At 39.2% G+C, this 15981-nt stretch overlaps 2 protein-coding genes across 2 annotated transcripts; both read right to left on the bottom strand.

The window, feature by feature from the left end:
- Positions 1-225: 225 nt before the first annotated feature.
- On the bottom strand, positions 226-2059 carry LOC144213469 (uncharacterized). Its single transcript, XM_077741954.1, has one exon. The coding sequence runs from the start codon at positions 1395-1397 to the stop codon at positions 375-377; it is 1023 nt and encodes a 340-aa protein (XP_077598080.1). The 5' UTR covers positions 1398-2059; the 3' UTR covers positions 226-374.
- An 8362-nt stretch (positions 2060-10421) lies between these two features.
- LOC144213429 (uncharacterized) lies at positions 10422-15232 on the bottom strand. The gene is made up of 2 exons (XM_077741877.1): positions 14849-15232; positions 10422-14262 (listed from the first exon to the last, which is right to left on the bottom strand). The coding sequence occupies exons 1-2, from the start codon at positions 14982-14984 to the stop codon at positions 12116-12118; spliced, it is 2283 nt and encodes a 760-aa protein (XP_077598003.1). The 5' UTR covers positions 14985-15232; the 3' UTR covers positions 10422-12115.
- Between the last annotated feature and the right edge of the window lie 749 nt (positions 15233-15981).

The raw sequence follows: 15981 nt of genomic DNA, 5'->3' as shown, positions 1-15981 counted from the left end.
ATTGTGTAGTTTTTAATTGGGCTGTTGTAGCAAATCTGTGGCCACAGACTGAGCAGGAAAACATTGTTCTCCAGTGTGGGTTAAAAAGTGTTATTTTAAGCTTCTCATTTGGGAAAATGTTCGACCACAAACAAAGCAGGAAAATGTTTTCTGCCAGTGTTGGTTCTTGTGTGTCTTTGTAAAGCTTGCTTTTGAGAGAGGTCTTTACAAAAAAACTGAACACGAACTATGGTTTTTCACCAGTGTGGGTTCTTGCGTGACTAATTAAGTTTCCCTTCTGTGTGAATGTTTGACCACAAACTGAGCATGACAATGATATGTCACCCGTATGGGTTCTTGTGTGTATTTTAAATGTTCCCTTGAGTGTAAATGTTTTACCACAAACTGAACACAATTTTTTTTTCACCAGTGTGGTTTCGTGTGTGTCTTTGTAAAGATTGCTTTTGAGAAAAGGCTTTACCACAAACTGAACACGAAAATTGTTTTTCACCCGTGTGGTTTCTTGTGTGTCTTTGTAAAGCATGCTTTTGAGAAAAGGCTTTACCGCAAACTGAACACGAAAATGGTTTTTCACCAGTGTGGGTCCTTGCATGACTAATTAAGTTTCCCTTTTGTGTGAATGATTGACCACACACTGAGCATGAAAATGGTTTGTCACCCGTGTGGGTTCTTGTGTGTAATTTAAATGTTCCCTTGTGTGTAAATGTTTTACCACAAACTGAACATGATAAGGGTTTCTCCCCGGTGTGGCTCCTCATATGTGTTTTCAAAGAATACTTTTTCCCAAAAGTTTTCCCACATTGAGAGCAATTGCAGAGTTTGTCGCCACTGGGATTTTTCTTAACATTTTCAACATCATCATCGTCAAAAAGCAAGTGGTTGCCATCTGATAAAGGAGCAATTAAATTTTCTGCTCGCCATCCTTCTGTTGAGCTGCCGCTCAGAAGCTCCGCCTGTCTGTTGGCCACGCCCAGATCATTTTCACTCTTGAAAGGCTCACCAGTTGACCATTTGACACATTCCTCGTTTTTGATTGAAGGCTCCTCTTCTCTTTTGCACTGTTGAGAGAACTCTGGCTCCCTCTCTTTAATTTGGGGCCATTCTGAGGCGTTTGCAGGTTCCACCCCTTCGCTAGCCACACACGGATAAACGCTTTTCACCGACTCACCTGGTGACCAGGTGAGATGATCTTCCTTTTTGATTGGAAGTTGCTCGTCTCCCATTTGTTGTTGAAGTAACTCTGGCTCCTCCTCTTTAATTAGGGGCCATGTTGTGGTGTTTGCAGGCTCTGCCCCTCCGCTGGCCAAGCCCAGAACATCTTCCCTCTTCACGAACTCACCAAGTGACCAGGTGAAATGATCTTCCTCCCTTTTGATTGGAAGTTGCTCGTCTCCCATTTGTTGTTGAGGAAACTTTGGCTCCTCCTCTTTGATTTGGGAGAGCTCAACTTCCCCTTCCAGATCAGCAGACTCCTGCCCATCAGCACCAAAATCATTTCTGAAATCTGCCACAAAGATAAATGATTAACCATTTTCTAATTGTAAAATTACTGAATTTCTTGTTCACAGAAATGAAACCAAGCGGAAGATGGCACCATACATTCATTTCGTCACAAAACAATCAATCACAGTGGGAATGTTGACAAATTCAATTAACATTATGAAGCTGAAAAATCATTGAAGGAAAAAAAAGTAACATTTAGGACATAACCTTGGTTTCAACACTACATCACCGTTAGACAAAGACACGCGACTTTGTCCTCCGCTGCCATTGAAGCGCCACGGATCCAACAAAGATATCAAGACGGTGGCGCGCACGGGTGCAGCGGCTCTATGCTCTCCTGTTTGGTGTTTTGTTTTCTCAATCTTATTGTTATTTACTAATATCTGCGACGCACACAATGAATGGTGCTGCAACAGCAAGATCATTAACACTTACTGCTCCCAGGAGTTAACTCTCTTGGTAGTATGGTGCAAAACCTCCTATCTACCTAGAGAGCTAACGATTGACATTGTAATGGTCGTTTACATCCCACTGGATGCTAACATTAGCACGGCACTTAGCCTCCTGCTAGCGGCTGTAAACAAACAGCAGCTTTACCACCCCAAAGGAGTCTTTATTGACGCTGGTGACTTTAACAAAGCATGTTTGAAGACTATTCTGCCTAAGTTTATCCAGTATGTGAAGTGTCACACCAGAGGAGATAAAACTCTAAACCACATGTGTCAAACCGATTCCGCCGAGGGCTGCAGTGGGTCCTGGTCTTTGTTCCAACCGATCCAGTGCTGACATTTTAAACAATCAGGTGTCTTCCAGACTTTAATTAGCTGATTCCACTTGCTAAAGGTATCCTCTTGTTGAGTTGGAATGAAAACCTGCACCCACTGCAAACCTTTGAGGACCGGTTTGACACCCCTGCTCTAAACCATGTTTATTCTAATATCAAACATGCTTATAGAGCCACACCCCTCCCTCACATAGCTGGATCAGACCATCTCTGCCTGTCCCTCACCCCCTCATACACCCCACTCCATAGGCTATCAAGGCCGCATATAAAGATAACAAAAACATGGCCCGAGGATGCCCTTTCTCAGCTGCAGGACTGTTTTTTCCGCAACACTTTGGGAACTTTTTGAACACCACAACCTCCAGGACTACACGGACACTGTACTTTCCTACATGAAAAACTGCACGAACAATGTCACTGTTAATAAACGGATACAGGTTTTTCCTAACCAAAAACCCTGGATGACCAAGGAGACACACACTCATCAAAACCTGCAACACCGCATTCAGGTCAGGGGGCAAGGAACAATACAGCGCTGCCAGAGCAGACCTGAAAAGAGGCATTAAAAAGGCCAAGGCAGCATATACAAGGAACATTGAGGAGCACTTCACAAGAAATAACTCATAGAGAATGTGGCAGGGAATACGACATTTTATCAATTACAATGACAATAATGTGTCTGTTAACGCAGATGCCTCACTAGCAGAGGAACTGAACCGTTTCTCTGCCTGCTTTGACAAATCAGACCCAGTCTCAACACATTCACCACCAACCTGCAGCAGTACACTGGAGCTTCAGGAAGATGAAGGGAGATAGGTACTGCAGACTGTGAATACCAGGAAGGTTGCTGGCCGTGACGGAGTACCTGGGAAGGTGCTCAAAGCTTGTGCTGACCAGCTGACTGGTGATTTCACAAAGAAAATAATCTTCACTTGTTCTCTGCAACAATCATCCCATCCTGCCTGAAATCTGCCACCATTATCCTTTTCCTTAAAAAGCCAACAATTGACAGCCTGAATGATTATAGGCCTGTTGCACTTACACCTGTGATAATGAAGTGCTTTGAAAAGTTGTTCGCCCGCCATATCAGGGATACAATCCTTACCTCAGTTGACCCAAATCAGTTTGCTTGTAGAGCAAACAGGTCCACTGAGGATGCTATCGCCATTGCTCTACACACAGCACTGAGCCACCTGGAGCACCATGGGAACTACGTGAGGAAGCTTTTCATTGACTATAGCTAAGCCTTCAACACCAATACCGGACATTCTGGCTGAATAACTCTCCCATTTTAGACTATCCTCTCCCATCTGCTGCTGGATAAAGAACTTCTTAACCAACCGACCACAAACTGTTAGACTTGGTCCCCACCTCTCTTCCTCCATTACACTGAGGACAGGCTCCCATCAAGGCGGTGTACTGTGTTTTCTTCTATACTCCGTGAACACATACGACTGTACACCGACCCACCAGTCAAACTCCATCATCAAATTTGCCGATGACACCACTGTGGTCGGACTCATCTCAGGTGGGGATGAGTCGGCCTACAGAGATGAGGGCAACAGACTGTCTCTTTGGTGCTCGGTGAACAATCTCACACTGAACACCACAAAAACTAAAGAAATAATACTGGACTTTCGCAAACACAGCACAGATCTGGCCCCAGTCCTCATAAATGGAGTGTGTAGACAGGGTCCAGTCCTTTAAATTCCTGGGGGTTCATGTCACTGATAGGCTCTCCTGGTCTAAAAACACCACGGCAGTGGTGAAGAATGACCAGTAACGACTCCATTTCCTCAGGCTAGTCAGGAGGAACCACTTGGACACTACGTTTCTGGTAACCTTCTGTAGAGCCACTGTGGAGAGCATTCTGACACTGTATTACAGTGTGGTACGCTGGAAGCATGGCAGCAGACAAAAAGGCCATGCAGAGCGGTTAACACTTCCCAGAAGATTGTCAGCAGCCCTCCGCCATCAGTGGAAGATATTGCCAGCCCTCGTTATATCAGCAGAGCCGGGAACATTGTCGGGGACCCATACACCCTGGTCACGACATGTTCCAGTTAATACTCTCTGGCAAACGCTACAGGTCTAACAATGTACGGACAAATAGGCTCAATGACAGCTTTTTTCCAACAGCCATCAGGACTCTGAACTTGCGGTAGCATGACGCACAATCCCTTCTATGTAATAACTTTGGAGTGAGGTAACATGAAGGACAAAGCCTATGTCCGATGATTACCACAACCACAACCGCAACCAATGATAATAATAATGATAATAATGACGATAATGACAATAATGACGATAATAATACCGATAATAATGACGATAATAATGACGATAATAATGACGATAATAATGACGATAATAATGACGATAATAATGACGATAATAATAATGATAATAATAATGATAATAATAATGATAATAATAATGGTAATAATAATGGTAATAATAATGATAATAATAATAATGGTAATAATAATGATAATAATGTGTAATCTTTTTTTAATTGAAGTGTGTATTTGAGAAATTTGTAAATTTGGGTTCGGTTGGATAGGTGGGGAGTTATTATGTTTCATGATTTTTTTGGACCAATAGACGCAGTCAACGTCTTCACACATGCAACATATTGTAATCCACGGGTAGTATTCCCAACTGCAGGCCTTTAAAATGGAATTGGGAGATAATAAAATGTACACACCAAAATAGTACACACATTGCCCCATCAATAGAGTAACATTTGGACACGGAAAATATAAGTCACGCCGTGTACTGTAAACAAACGCTCATCAAACGTGAACCCAGCTAGTCTGTGAAGAATAACTTTTGCTTGCATTAATTTGCATTCAACTGGGTGGTGGTGACGATTATGGTAATCTTTTACGTCAAAAAGTTCCTCCTGGAACTTTGTTGTTGTTTTCATGGTGGTGTTGATGGAGACGCTTGTTTTTTGATAGCAGATACTAGCGAAGCGAAGCTAAATAAAGTCGCACAGTTTTAAGATGGATGACTGATGTTGAATCCGTAAAGTGATGTATGCTAGAAACGTCGTCAATAATTCAGTTTAGTTAAGTGACTGAAATTAAAAGACAAATTAGACGGGCAAAAAGTCAAATATTCGCAGACTAAGCGCTCCCTGTTTGGCCATTTTTTTTTTTTGCCCTCGCATTTCTAGGGGTGCATGATGGGAAAAGACTGTTTCCCGTGATGCCAACCTTCCGTTCAAAATAAGATGTTTCACGTATGCATAATATTCAATCTATATATAATATCCTATATATAATCTATATATTCTAAAATTTGGGTGGCGATTAATAATGGGAGACACATTGTGTCGGAATCTCTGCTTTTGTCGATATGTTGTGATATTTTTTAACGGAAATAAAAGTGTTATTATCATTCCAAATGTGTATTCAAACTTTCTATTTGTAAATTGATCTATGGTGTATGTTGCAGTCCACGAGTATAAAAGCCCTGTTAATATATATTGTTTGGCTTCCCGTATTTTTCTTATAAATATGAAAACATGTTTTAATAATAATAGGATACTAGTACGTATAATTAAGTGGCATATTCAATAATTCCGATACTCGTATTATCAATTAGCTTTTTGCATATTTAAATTTTAATAATGTTAAACCTGGTAAAAACTTTGACTTGTGTCTCCATATAATTTAACAGAGTTTATACACGAATGGCATTTATAAATTAAATGATTTTGTTATTATCTTGGTTGTATTGATTGTATGAGTTTTTAAAACGAAATGACTAAAAAAATCGGTTGGTTATCATTTTTCCATTGGAGAAAAAGGTTTATAATTCACAATATGTTTCGTATTTCTATTCTTTTTTATGTTTTTCCGTCTAAAGGCATAATCTTCGCCGCTTGTATATGACGTCGTCGCCACTCGCTGTTACAGATTATTGTACTGTATAGTGAGCAGTTAGCGTCATCTAGTGGTTCATCGTTGTAGCACGTCCTCAGTTCTACCCATAATGCTACGCGCTGTTGTTATTCAATTGAATAGAGACGCGATCCGAAACATGGTGTCAGGAGTGGCTTGCTAAAACTAGAAGCAATGGCAAACAATGTGATTCCGGCACCGGGACATTTTCCGTCCTGAATTTGAGTAGTTGTGTTAGCCACTGGGCTAAATGAGAAGGCAGTGGCTCTGTAGCCGGTAACCGGTCAAATAGCCTTTATGGCCCAATATGACTATTTGGCCGGTAAGAATTCTGTGTGGGGTAAATAGTAAGAAACTCCATTATATAAGGTTTATTTCCTAAATGTGATAATTGACCTTAATATAAAGATAACTCAACTTTTATGGCATACATTTATTAACAAAAGCACATATAAAATCTATATGAAAGTAACACCTATAAGTGTTAGTACAGTGTGAGTAGAAAAAACTATAGGCAAAGTCAAATGCATTTTGGGAATTGAAATTTGGCAATGATTTCAATAATTCCTAACAAATACTCACAATATTTGGCAGTTATTGTTTATTTTGTTGTAAACTCACCATTTAAATCTTTTGAATAAATCCAACAGACTGAGCAGAAAAATGATTTCTAAACAATATGGGTTATTATTGGTATTTTTAAGGAATTATTGGGGCGGGATGTTGGACCACAAATTAAGCAAAAAGGCTTTTCGCCCGTGTGGGTTGTTAAGTTTTCTTTTCAGGTTTCCTTCTGTGAAACCGTTTGAACATGAACTGGACAGAAAAAAAGGAGTTCTCATCAGTGTGGGTTCTTGTGTGGCTTTTTAACTGGTGTTTGAAAGAAAGCTTGACTACAAATTGAGCAAGAAAAGGTTTTTTCAACAGTATGGGTTCTGGTGTGTTTTTTTAACTTTGGCTTCTCTGCAAATGCTTGACAACAAACTGAACAGATAAAGGGTTTTTTACCTGTGTGGGTTCTTGTGTGTATTTTTAAACTTCCCTTTTCTAGATATATTTTACCACAAACTGCACAGGAAAATGGTTTTTGACTAGTGTAGGATCTCGTCTGGACTTTTAAGTTTTGCTTCTGACAGAGCTTTACCGCAAATCAAGCATGAAAATGGGTTTTCATCTGTGTGGGTTCTCATGTGGCTTTCTAGGCCCTTTCGAGAGAAAGAGTGATCACAAACTGAGCACGAAAATAGTTTTTCCGCTTTGTGTAAATGCTTGCCCACAAATTGAGCAGGAAAACGGTTTATCACCATTGTGGGTTCTTGAGTGTAATTTTAAACTTTCCTTCTCTGTAAAACTTTTCCCACAAACCGAGCATAAAAATAGTTTTTTTGGGGGCCTTGTTGACGTGTTTGCTGGGTCCGCCCCTCTGCTGGCCATGCCCAAAGCATCTTTTGTCTTCATGGGCTCACAATTCCCTCATTTTTGATGGAAAGTTGTTCTTCTCTGTTTTGGTGAATAGGGAACTCTGGCTCCTCCCTTTTGATTTGGGAGAGCTTAAATTTCTTCTCAAAGTCACCAGACCCCTGCCCATTAGCACCAAGATTATTTCTGAAAGCTGAAAAACACAAAGATAAATGTTATATTTCATCAATTGTCCATCTCACGAGAAGTACTTTAAGTTAACCTAAGAATTTAAACTCTTATAGAGCCATACCTCTACTTCCAAACTCCTCAGTGCCTAAAGATACAAAAAAAATCCAAGTTACAAAAACGTCCATACATTTCCTGTACCTGTTATTTTAATTTGACATTTTCACGGATGCACTGCTTGCTTGTCATGTTCACTCCACTCTACTGGGCTCTCATTAGCTCTCTCACAACAACCCTCCATGTTTCTTTGACTGCCGTTGTGTGCTTGACCTTATGCCTAGATGAAGTTTTAATGGCTTTTTAAATAATGTTTTGATCATTTTCAAACTGAGCACAAAAATGGTTTTTCACCAGTGTGGGTTCTTGCGTGGAATTCTAAACTTTCCTTGTGTGTGAATGCTTGACCACAAACCAAGCACGAAAAGGGGTTTTTACGTATGGGTTCTTGTGCGGATGTCTAAGCCACCTTTCCGTGTAAATCTTTTAGTACTAACTGAGCACAAAAATGGTTTGTCTTCAGTGTGGGTCATCATATGTGATTTTAAAAGAGACTTATTGTGAAATGTTTTCTCACACCGAGAGCATTTGCAAAGTTTGTCGCCACTAGGATTTGTCTTAACACCTTCATCGTCCTTATTCGCATGAATCAAGTCATCGCTGTGATAAAGGACCAATGAAAGAGTCTGCTCGCCGTCCTTTTGATGAGCTGCTGCTGTGTGTGCCCCTCTGCAGGTCACGTCCAGATCATCTTCACTCATGGAAGGCTCAACAGTTGACCCGGTTACATTTTGCTCTTCCTTTTTGATTGGAGATAGCTCCTTTTTCATTTACTGTTGAGAGAACTCTGGCTCCTCCTCCTCCTCTTTAATTTGGGGCCATGTTGAGGTGTTTGCAGGCTCTACTGCACCGCTAGCCAAGACCAGATCATCTTCGCTCTTCAGGGGCTCGCCAGTCAACCTGCTGCTACTTTCCAATTTAATGTCCGGCAACTCTTCTTCCTCCTTTTTGATGGGAAGTTGTTCTTCTCTCTTTTGGTGAAAAATGAACTCTGGTTTCTCCCATTTGATTTGGGGCAGCACAAATTTCTCCTCAAAGTCACCAGACCCCTGCTCATCAGCACCAAGATCATTTCTGAAAGCTGCAAAACACAAAGATAAATGATATATTTTATCAACTGTCTATCTGACGAGACGTCCTTTAGGATAGATTGAGAATTTAAAGTCTTATAGAGACATACGTCGAACTTGACAGATGCTAATGAGTGCCTCAAGATACAAAAAAACATCCAAGTTACAAAAATGTTGATACATTTCCCGTGTCTGTTAGTTTATTTTGACATTTTCACGGATGCACTGCTTGCTTGACATTTTCACTCCGCTCTACTGGCTTGCATTGGCTCCCTCACAACGACCCTACATGTTTCTTTGACTGCCATTGTGTGCTTGACCTTATGCCTAGAAGAAGTTTTAATGGCTTTTTAAAATAACTATGATGATCATCATTTTTGTGTCTTCACACTTTTCCTACAAAATTGGGACGCTGTGATTAATTTTTAGGGTTTAGTTGGTAGTTTTGTGAGGACCATGAAACAAATTAGAGTATTTACATATAAAATTCTGCTCTACTTACGAAATTTTCTAATCACGAAAAATGTTCTAGAAATAATTAATTTTGTAAGTAGAGGTACGACTGTACTCTTGATGTATTTTAATTTGAAATTCGAGAGTTAGGTGTTCCAGATCAATGTATATTTTCACAAAAAGCTTATTTCTCAGTTATTTTCGCCCTGATATTCATTTTTTGGGTGAAATTTACCAATGATTGAGAATAAAGAAAAGAGTAGAAATCACTCATTTCCTGATGAAAGATTATAGTTTACTCTTGGTATTGGTAAATTCTGTATTATTATAGTCATAACATAAAGTATTGTGTGGTACTTCAATGATGATTAGAAATCTGTAAAAACAGCTGTCAAAGATTTAGTTGGTAAAGAAAACTATAGCTCCACCTGTGTGGTCAGCTGGGATGGGCTCCAGTACCCCCCGCAACCCAAATAGGGAAAAAGTACAATATCTATTACGGAAAATAATGTGAGCTATTAACCTTATCTCCAATGGAAAAAATTATAACCAAATGATATGTTTTAGTTATTTCCTATTAAAAACCTGGAGAATCAATATAACCAACATAAAATCTACAAAGAAATCTATATATTAAGAGATTGAAATAAAAAAAAACTGTTACAAGGTTAAAATTGAAATATGATATCATAGATGGTACTATAACAACATTCAAATCCTAATAGAGATTAAAGTCATTTATATTTTATGTAATGTAAACCGGAAGCTCTTTGGCATTATTCAATTCCTGTTAATTAAACTTTGATGAAAACGACTTCATAATATTAATATAGTTGACATAATTTTAAATCATACAATTTTCAGGTAATGGTTCGCCTTGAGATTTTGGCAAAATGCAAAAATTATTGTTCCATATTATTTACATCACATTGAGTATTTACTGAATTTTTGAATTACGGTTCTACCATTTCAAATAATATGAAAAAGGCAGCGTATTCTGATTTTACAATTATGAAGTGAATAAAATCTTTATTTCCACTCAAGATTCTTATACAGTGTGACAAATAAGTATTTAGTCAAACACCAATTGTGGAAGTTCTTCTACTTGAAAAGATTAGAGGGAGCTGTAATTGTCAACATGGGTAAGCCTCAACCATGAGAGTCAAAATGTGGGGAAAAAACCCAGAAATCAGTTTGATTTTTAAATAATTTATTTCCAAATCATGGTGGAAAATAAGTATTTGGTCAATACCAAAAATTCATCTCAATACTTTATATACCCTTTGTTGGCAAAACGTTTTCTGTAACTCTTCACAAGCTTTTAACACATGGTTGCTGGTATTTTGACCCATTCCTCCAATCAGATCTCCCCTAGAGCAGTGATCTTTTTGGGCTGTCATTTGGCAACTGAAGTTGCGTAAAAAGACTAACATGTGCATTTCAAAGGACATACATATTCCCTATTGGCTCTATGACAAATTTGCAGCCGAACAGTGACACTTAGTGACACCTATGATGGTGGTGACACTGAGGATTGTAATATGGATTGAAGGTCCCTAAGACATTTAACCGTGACACGGATTGAAAGATTATATGCAAGGATTCGTGACATACAAATTCTCTTTGACAAAGAACAACCTGTCAATAATCATAATCGATGTCTTTAACATGTCTGTTGTACCGTTTTCATGACATCAATGCTGAAACTTAATAAACTTGGGACTTGGAGAGAGTCCGCGGAGCCGAGCGCGAGTCACGGACTCGCGCCTCCGACCTTTCCCAGCCGGCGGTCACTTTAAAATATAACACAGTCTCATGCCTCGTTTTTCCTTTGTGCACGGTTGGTAAGTATGGGGATCTGTAACTTCAGACCCAACAGCAACACAGACTTTCAACTCCCTCCACATATTTTCTATTGGGCTGAGACCTTGAAATGCTTCTTACAAAGCCACTCCTTTAAAACTCTTGGCTGTGTTTGGCATCATTGTCATCCTCAAAGATCAGATGCAATCAGTATCCATTCTCCCACAAATACGAGAACCTGTGTTTCTACCACAACGTTCTATTTTGGTTTCATCTAGCCATAATCATTCTTGTTATCATTTTGACCCCACGGGGTGAGATCTTGCATGCAGCCCCAGATCGAGAGAGATTATCAGTGGTCTTGTGTGTCTTCCATTTTCTAATAATTGTTCCTACAGTTGATATCTTTACACCAAGCGTTTTACCTATCCCAGATTCAGTATTCCCAGCCTGGTGCAGGTCTACAATTTTGTCTCTGGTGTCCTTCAACAGCTCTTTGGTTTTGGCCAGAGTGGACTTTGGAGCGTGAGAGACTCAGGTTGTGGACAGGTGTCTTTTATACCGATGAGTTAAAACAGATGCTATACATTACAGGCCTCTGTAATCTAGTAGGATCAAGTAGGTAATCAAGTAGGACAACTTGCACAAATGGTGGTTGACTAAATACTTATTTGCCTCATTGTATATTTGAATAGTATGGATGTGGATTACACACGAGTTGGACAAAGCAGGTGTGAATAAGATTTTCAGAATACCAAATACAATTATCTTTTATCCAGAAACTGATGAACCAAGCAAAACTGTCATTGGCCACTGCTTCTCACATTTGTGTCATTAACTGCGTAGGAAAAAGGTTTTTCACCAATGTGGGTTCTAATGTGTGGCTTTTAATTGGGCTGTTGTAGCAAATCAGTGGACACAGACTGAGCAGGAAAACATTGTCCTTCAGTGTGGGTTAATAAGTCTTCTTTTAAGAGTCCCATGTGAGTCAATGAGAATGCTTGACCACAAAATGGTTCTTCACCTGTGTGGGTTCTGGTGTGGCCTTTTAATTGGTCCTTTCGAGAGAATGAGTGACCACAAATTGAGCACAGAAATGGTTTTTCACCAGTGTGGGTTCTAGTGTGGGTTTTTAAATGTGGCAGTTGAGAAAAGGTTTGACCACAAAATGAACAAGAAAATGGCTTTTTGCCAGTATGGGTTCTTGTGTGGGTTTTTAAACTTTGTTGTTGAGAAAAGGCTTGACCGCAAATTGAGCAGAAAAATGGTCTTTCCCCAGTGTGGGTTCTTGTGTGGGTTTTTAAGTTTCCTTTCCGTGTGAATTTTTGACCACAAACTGAGCACGAAAAGGGTTTTTTACCAGTGTGGGTGGTTGTGTGTCTTTTTAAATCTTGATTTTGAGAAAAGGTTTTACTGCAAACTGAGCAGGAAAATGGTTTTTCACCAGTGTGGGTTCTTGTGTGGGTTTTTAAGTTTCCCTTCCGTGTGAATGTTTGACCACAAACTAAGCACAAAAATAGTTTTTCACCAGTGTGGGTTTTTGAACTTTCCTGTTGGGAAAAGGCTTGACCACTAACAGGGAACGAGAATGTTTTTTCACCAGTGTGGGTTCTTGTGTGACTAATTAAGCTTTCCTTCCGTGTGAATGTCTGACCACAAACTGGGCACAAAAATGTTTTTTTGTTAGTGTGGGTTCTTGCGTGATTATATAAACTTGCTTGGTGAGCGAATGCTTTCCCGCAAATTGAGCACAAAAATGGTTTTTCGCCAGTGTGGGTTCTTGTGTGGTTTTGTAAGTTTCCCTTGTCTGTGAATCCTTGACCACAAACTGAGCAGGAAAGTGTTTTTTTGTCACCAGTGTGTGTTCTTGCATGACTGTTTAAGCTTCCCTTCTGTGTGAATCTTCGACCACAAACTGAACACGAAAATGGTTTTTCACCTGTGTGGATTCTTTCGTGCCTAATTAAGTTACCCTTGTGTGTGAATGCTTGACCACAAACTGAGCAGGTAAGTAGTTTTTCACCTGTGTGTGTTCTTGCATGACAAATTAAACTTCCCTTCTGTGTGAATCTTCGACCACAAATTGAACACGAAAATGGTTTTTCACCAGTGTGGGTGATTAGGTGTCTTTTTAAGCTTCCCTTGTGTGTGAATGCTTGACCACAAACTGAGCATGAAAATGGTTTGTCACCCATGTGGGTTCTTGTGTGCATTATAAATCTTCCCTTGTGTGTAAATGTTTTATCACAAACTGTACATGATAAGGGTTTCTCCCCAGTGTGGCTCCTCATATGTCTTTTCAAATTAGACTTTTTCACAAAAGTTTTCCCACACTGAAAGCATTTGCAGAGTTTGTCGCCACTGAGATATTTCTCAACATCTTCATCCTCATCATTGTCAAAAAGCAAGTCATCGCCATCTGATAAAGGAGCAATTAAATTTTCTGCTCGCCATCCTTCGGTTGAGCTGCCGCTCAGCGGCTCCGCCCCTCTGTTGGCCACGCCCATATCATCTTCAGTCTTGATAGGCTCACAAGTTGACCATTTGACACATTCCTCGTTTTTGATTGGAGGTTGTTCTTCTCTTTTGCACTGTTGAGGGAATTCTGGCTCCTCCTCATCTATATTTTGGAGCCAAGTTGAGGTGTTTTCAGGCTCCACCCCTACGCTGGCCACGCCCAGATCATCCCACTTCACGGACTCACTAGGTGACCAGGTGACATAATCTTCCTCATTTTTGATTGGAAGTTGCTCATCTATCATTGTTTGTTGAACGAACTCTGGCTGCTCTTCCTTAATTTGGGGCCATGTTGAGGCGTTTGCTGGCTCCGCCCTTCCGCTGGCCACGCCCAGATCATCTTGCCTTGTCAAGGCCTCACCAGGGGACCAAGTGACATCATCTTCCTCCTTTTGGAGTGGAAGTTGCTCTTCTCTCATTTGTTGTTGAGGAAACTCTGGTTCCTCCTCTTTGATTTGGGGGAGCTCTTTATGGCCAACAAACTCTTTCCCATCAGGACTAGGATTTTCCCTGAAACCTACAAGGACAAAAAGATAATACTTTTACAAGTTAATTATCACAGCATGGTTGATTATTTCGCAATGATACATGCCAGAAAAGTCACATTTAAGGTTTGATCCAGTCATCCAGTACACCATTTAAAGACAAAGAGGTTGTGACATTCAGATTATGTTGATTATTTGAAATATTTTATCCTTTTCATTTGTTGCTATTCATCACATAAACCACCAAAATTATTCTAAAATCAAATTTTTCACACTGACCAAATATTACCGAACAGCTTTCAGTTCGAGTGATGCAAAAATAAGTAATGTAATGTATTTAATCGCATAATTTTATGACTTTTCCCAAAATGTTACTTAAATCTAATAATACGCTAAAAATGAGCTCACACAGAGAACTTTCGGTTGAGAAAAGAACTGTTTCATAGTTGAATTTTGTAATAGTATAGTAAACTATAATTCAACATTCATCATATTTTGATTTAAACCATGTAAAAAACAATTTTATTCTCGTTATATTCATGTTCTTTTATCTCTCTGAGATAAAAGAACATGAATCTCTTTATCTCACATGGCACATCTGATCAAAAGTCAACCCACCTTCGAGTTTGTGAAGAATAACTTTCCCTTTAATCAATTTGCAATCAATGGGGTGATGGTGACGTGTAAGGTCCTCTTTTATGTCAGAAAGTTCCTCCTGGAAATTTGTTGTTGTTGTTGTTGCTATGGCGGCCATTTCCCTCACTTGAATTTGGCTTTTTGACGACGTGTTGGTGGAGACACCTGGTGTTGTTGATAGCAGCTAGCTAGCGAAGCTAAGCTAAATAAAGTCGCACCGTTTTAAGATGGATGACTGATGTTGAATCTGCAAAGTGAATAATTCTAGAAACGTCGTAAATACTTCGGTTTAGTTAAGTGACTAAACTTAAACGACAAATTAGTCGGGGAAAAAAGACAAATATTCGCAGACTAAGAACCGCCTATTCGGCCATCTTTTTTCTCTCGCAATTCCGGTCAGGGTTGCATTATGGGGGAAAAAAGGTTTCCCGTAATGACAACTTTCTGTTCAAAATAAGATGCTTCACGAATATTATTCATTTTATATTTGAACATTTTGGGGGAAAAAAATAAATAATGGGGGAAAAATTGTGTCCGAATCGCTGTTTTTTTTGTTATTATCGGTTTATTCAACGTTTCTATTTAGAAATTTATCTATGATGTATGTTGCTGTATACCAGTCCCCTGTATATATTGTTTGGCTTTAACGTATTTTCCTTATAAATATGAAATAAATGTTCTAATATTAATAGGATAGTACTACGTATAACTAACTATATTGCATATTAATTCATCCCGATACTCGTATCATAAATTCGTTTTTGTATACATGAAAATGATTTCAATTTTAATGCTGTTAAACCGGGCAAATACTTTGACAGTCTATAACTCTATATAGTGCTTATACCTTAACGGCATTTATAAATTAAATGATTTAGTTATTATCTTGTTTTCTGGTAATATTTTTTCCGTTGGAGAAAAGGTTCATAATTCACACAATTTTCCACAATATGTTTTATATTTCTATTCATTTTTTTCCTTTCTCTTTTTGTTTTGTTTTTCCCGTCTGAAGGGAAAATCTTCGCCGCTTGTATATGACGTCATCACCACTTGCCCTTTCGTCCATTTGCTGTCGAACGGCGCTTGCTATCCTTATGGAAAGCGATTTCCTTTTT

This window comes from Stigmatopora nigra, chromosome 20 (genome assembly GCF_051989575.1).
Source record: "Stigmatopora nigra isolate UIUO_SnigA chromosome 20, RoL_Snig_1.1, whole genome shotgun sequence".
Classification (NCBI taxonomy): Eukaryota; Metazoa; Chordata; class Actinopteri; order Syngnathiformes; family Syngnathidae; genus Stigmatopora; species Stigmatopora nigra.
The sequence above is the reverse complement of the archived record's forward strand: the minus strand, read 5'-3'. Positions and strand labels throughout refer to the sequence as shown.

Bases quoted from the DNA above. Each gene is read 5' to 3' on its own strand.
- LOC144213469 (XM_077741954.1), bottom strand. From the start codon at position 1,397: ATGGGAGACGAGCAACTTCCAATCAAAAGGGAGGAAGATCATTTCACC.
- LOC144213429 (XM_077741877.1), bottom strand. From the start codon at position 14,984: ATGGCCGCCATAGCAACAACAACAACAACAAATTTCCAGGAGGAACTT. The intron at 14,263-14,848 runs GTGGGTTGACTT...TTGTCCTTGTAG, and splicing joins TATTCTTCACAAACTCGAAG to GTTTCAGGGAAAATCCTAGT.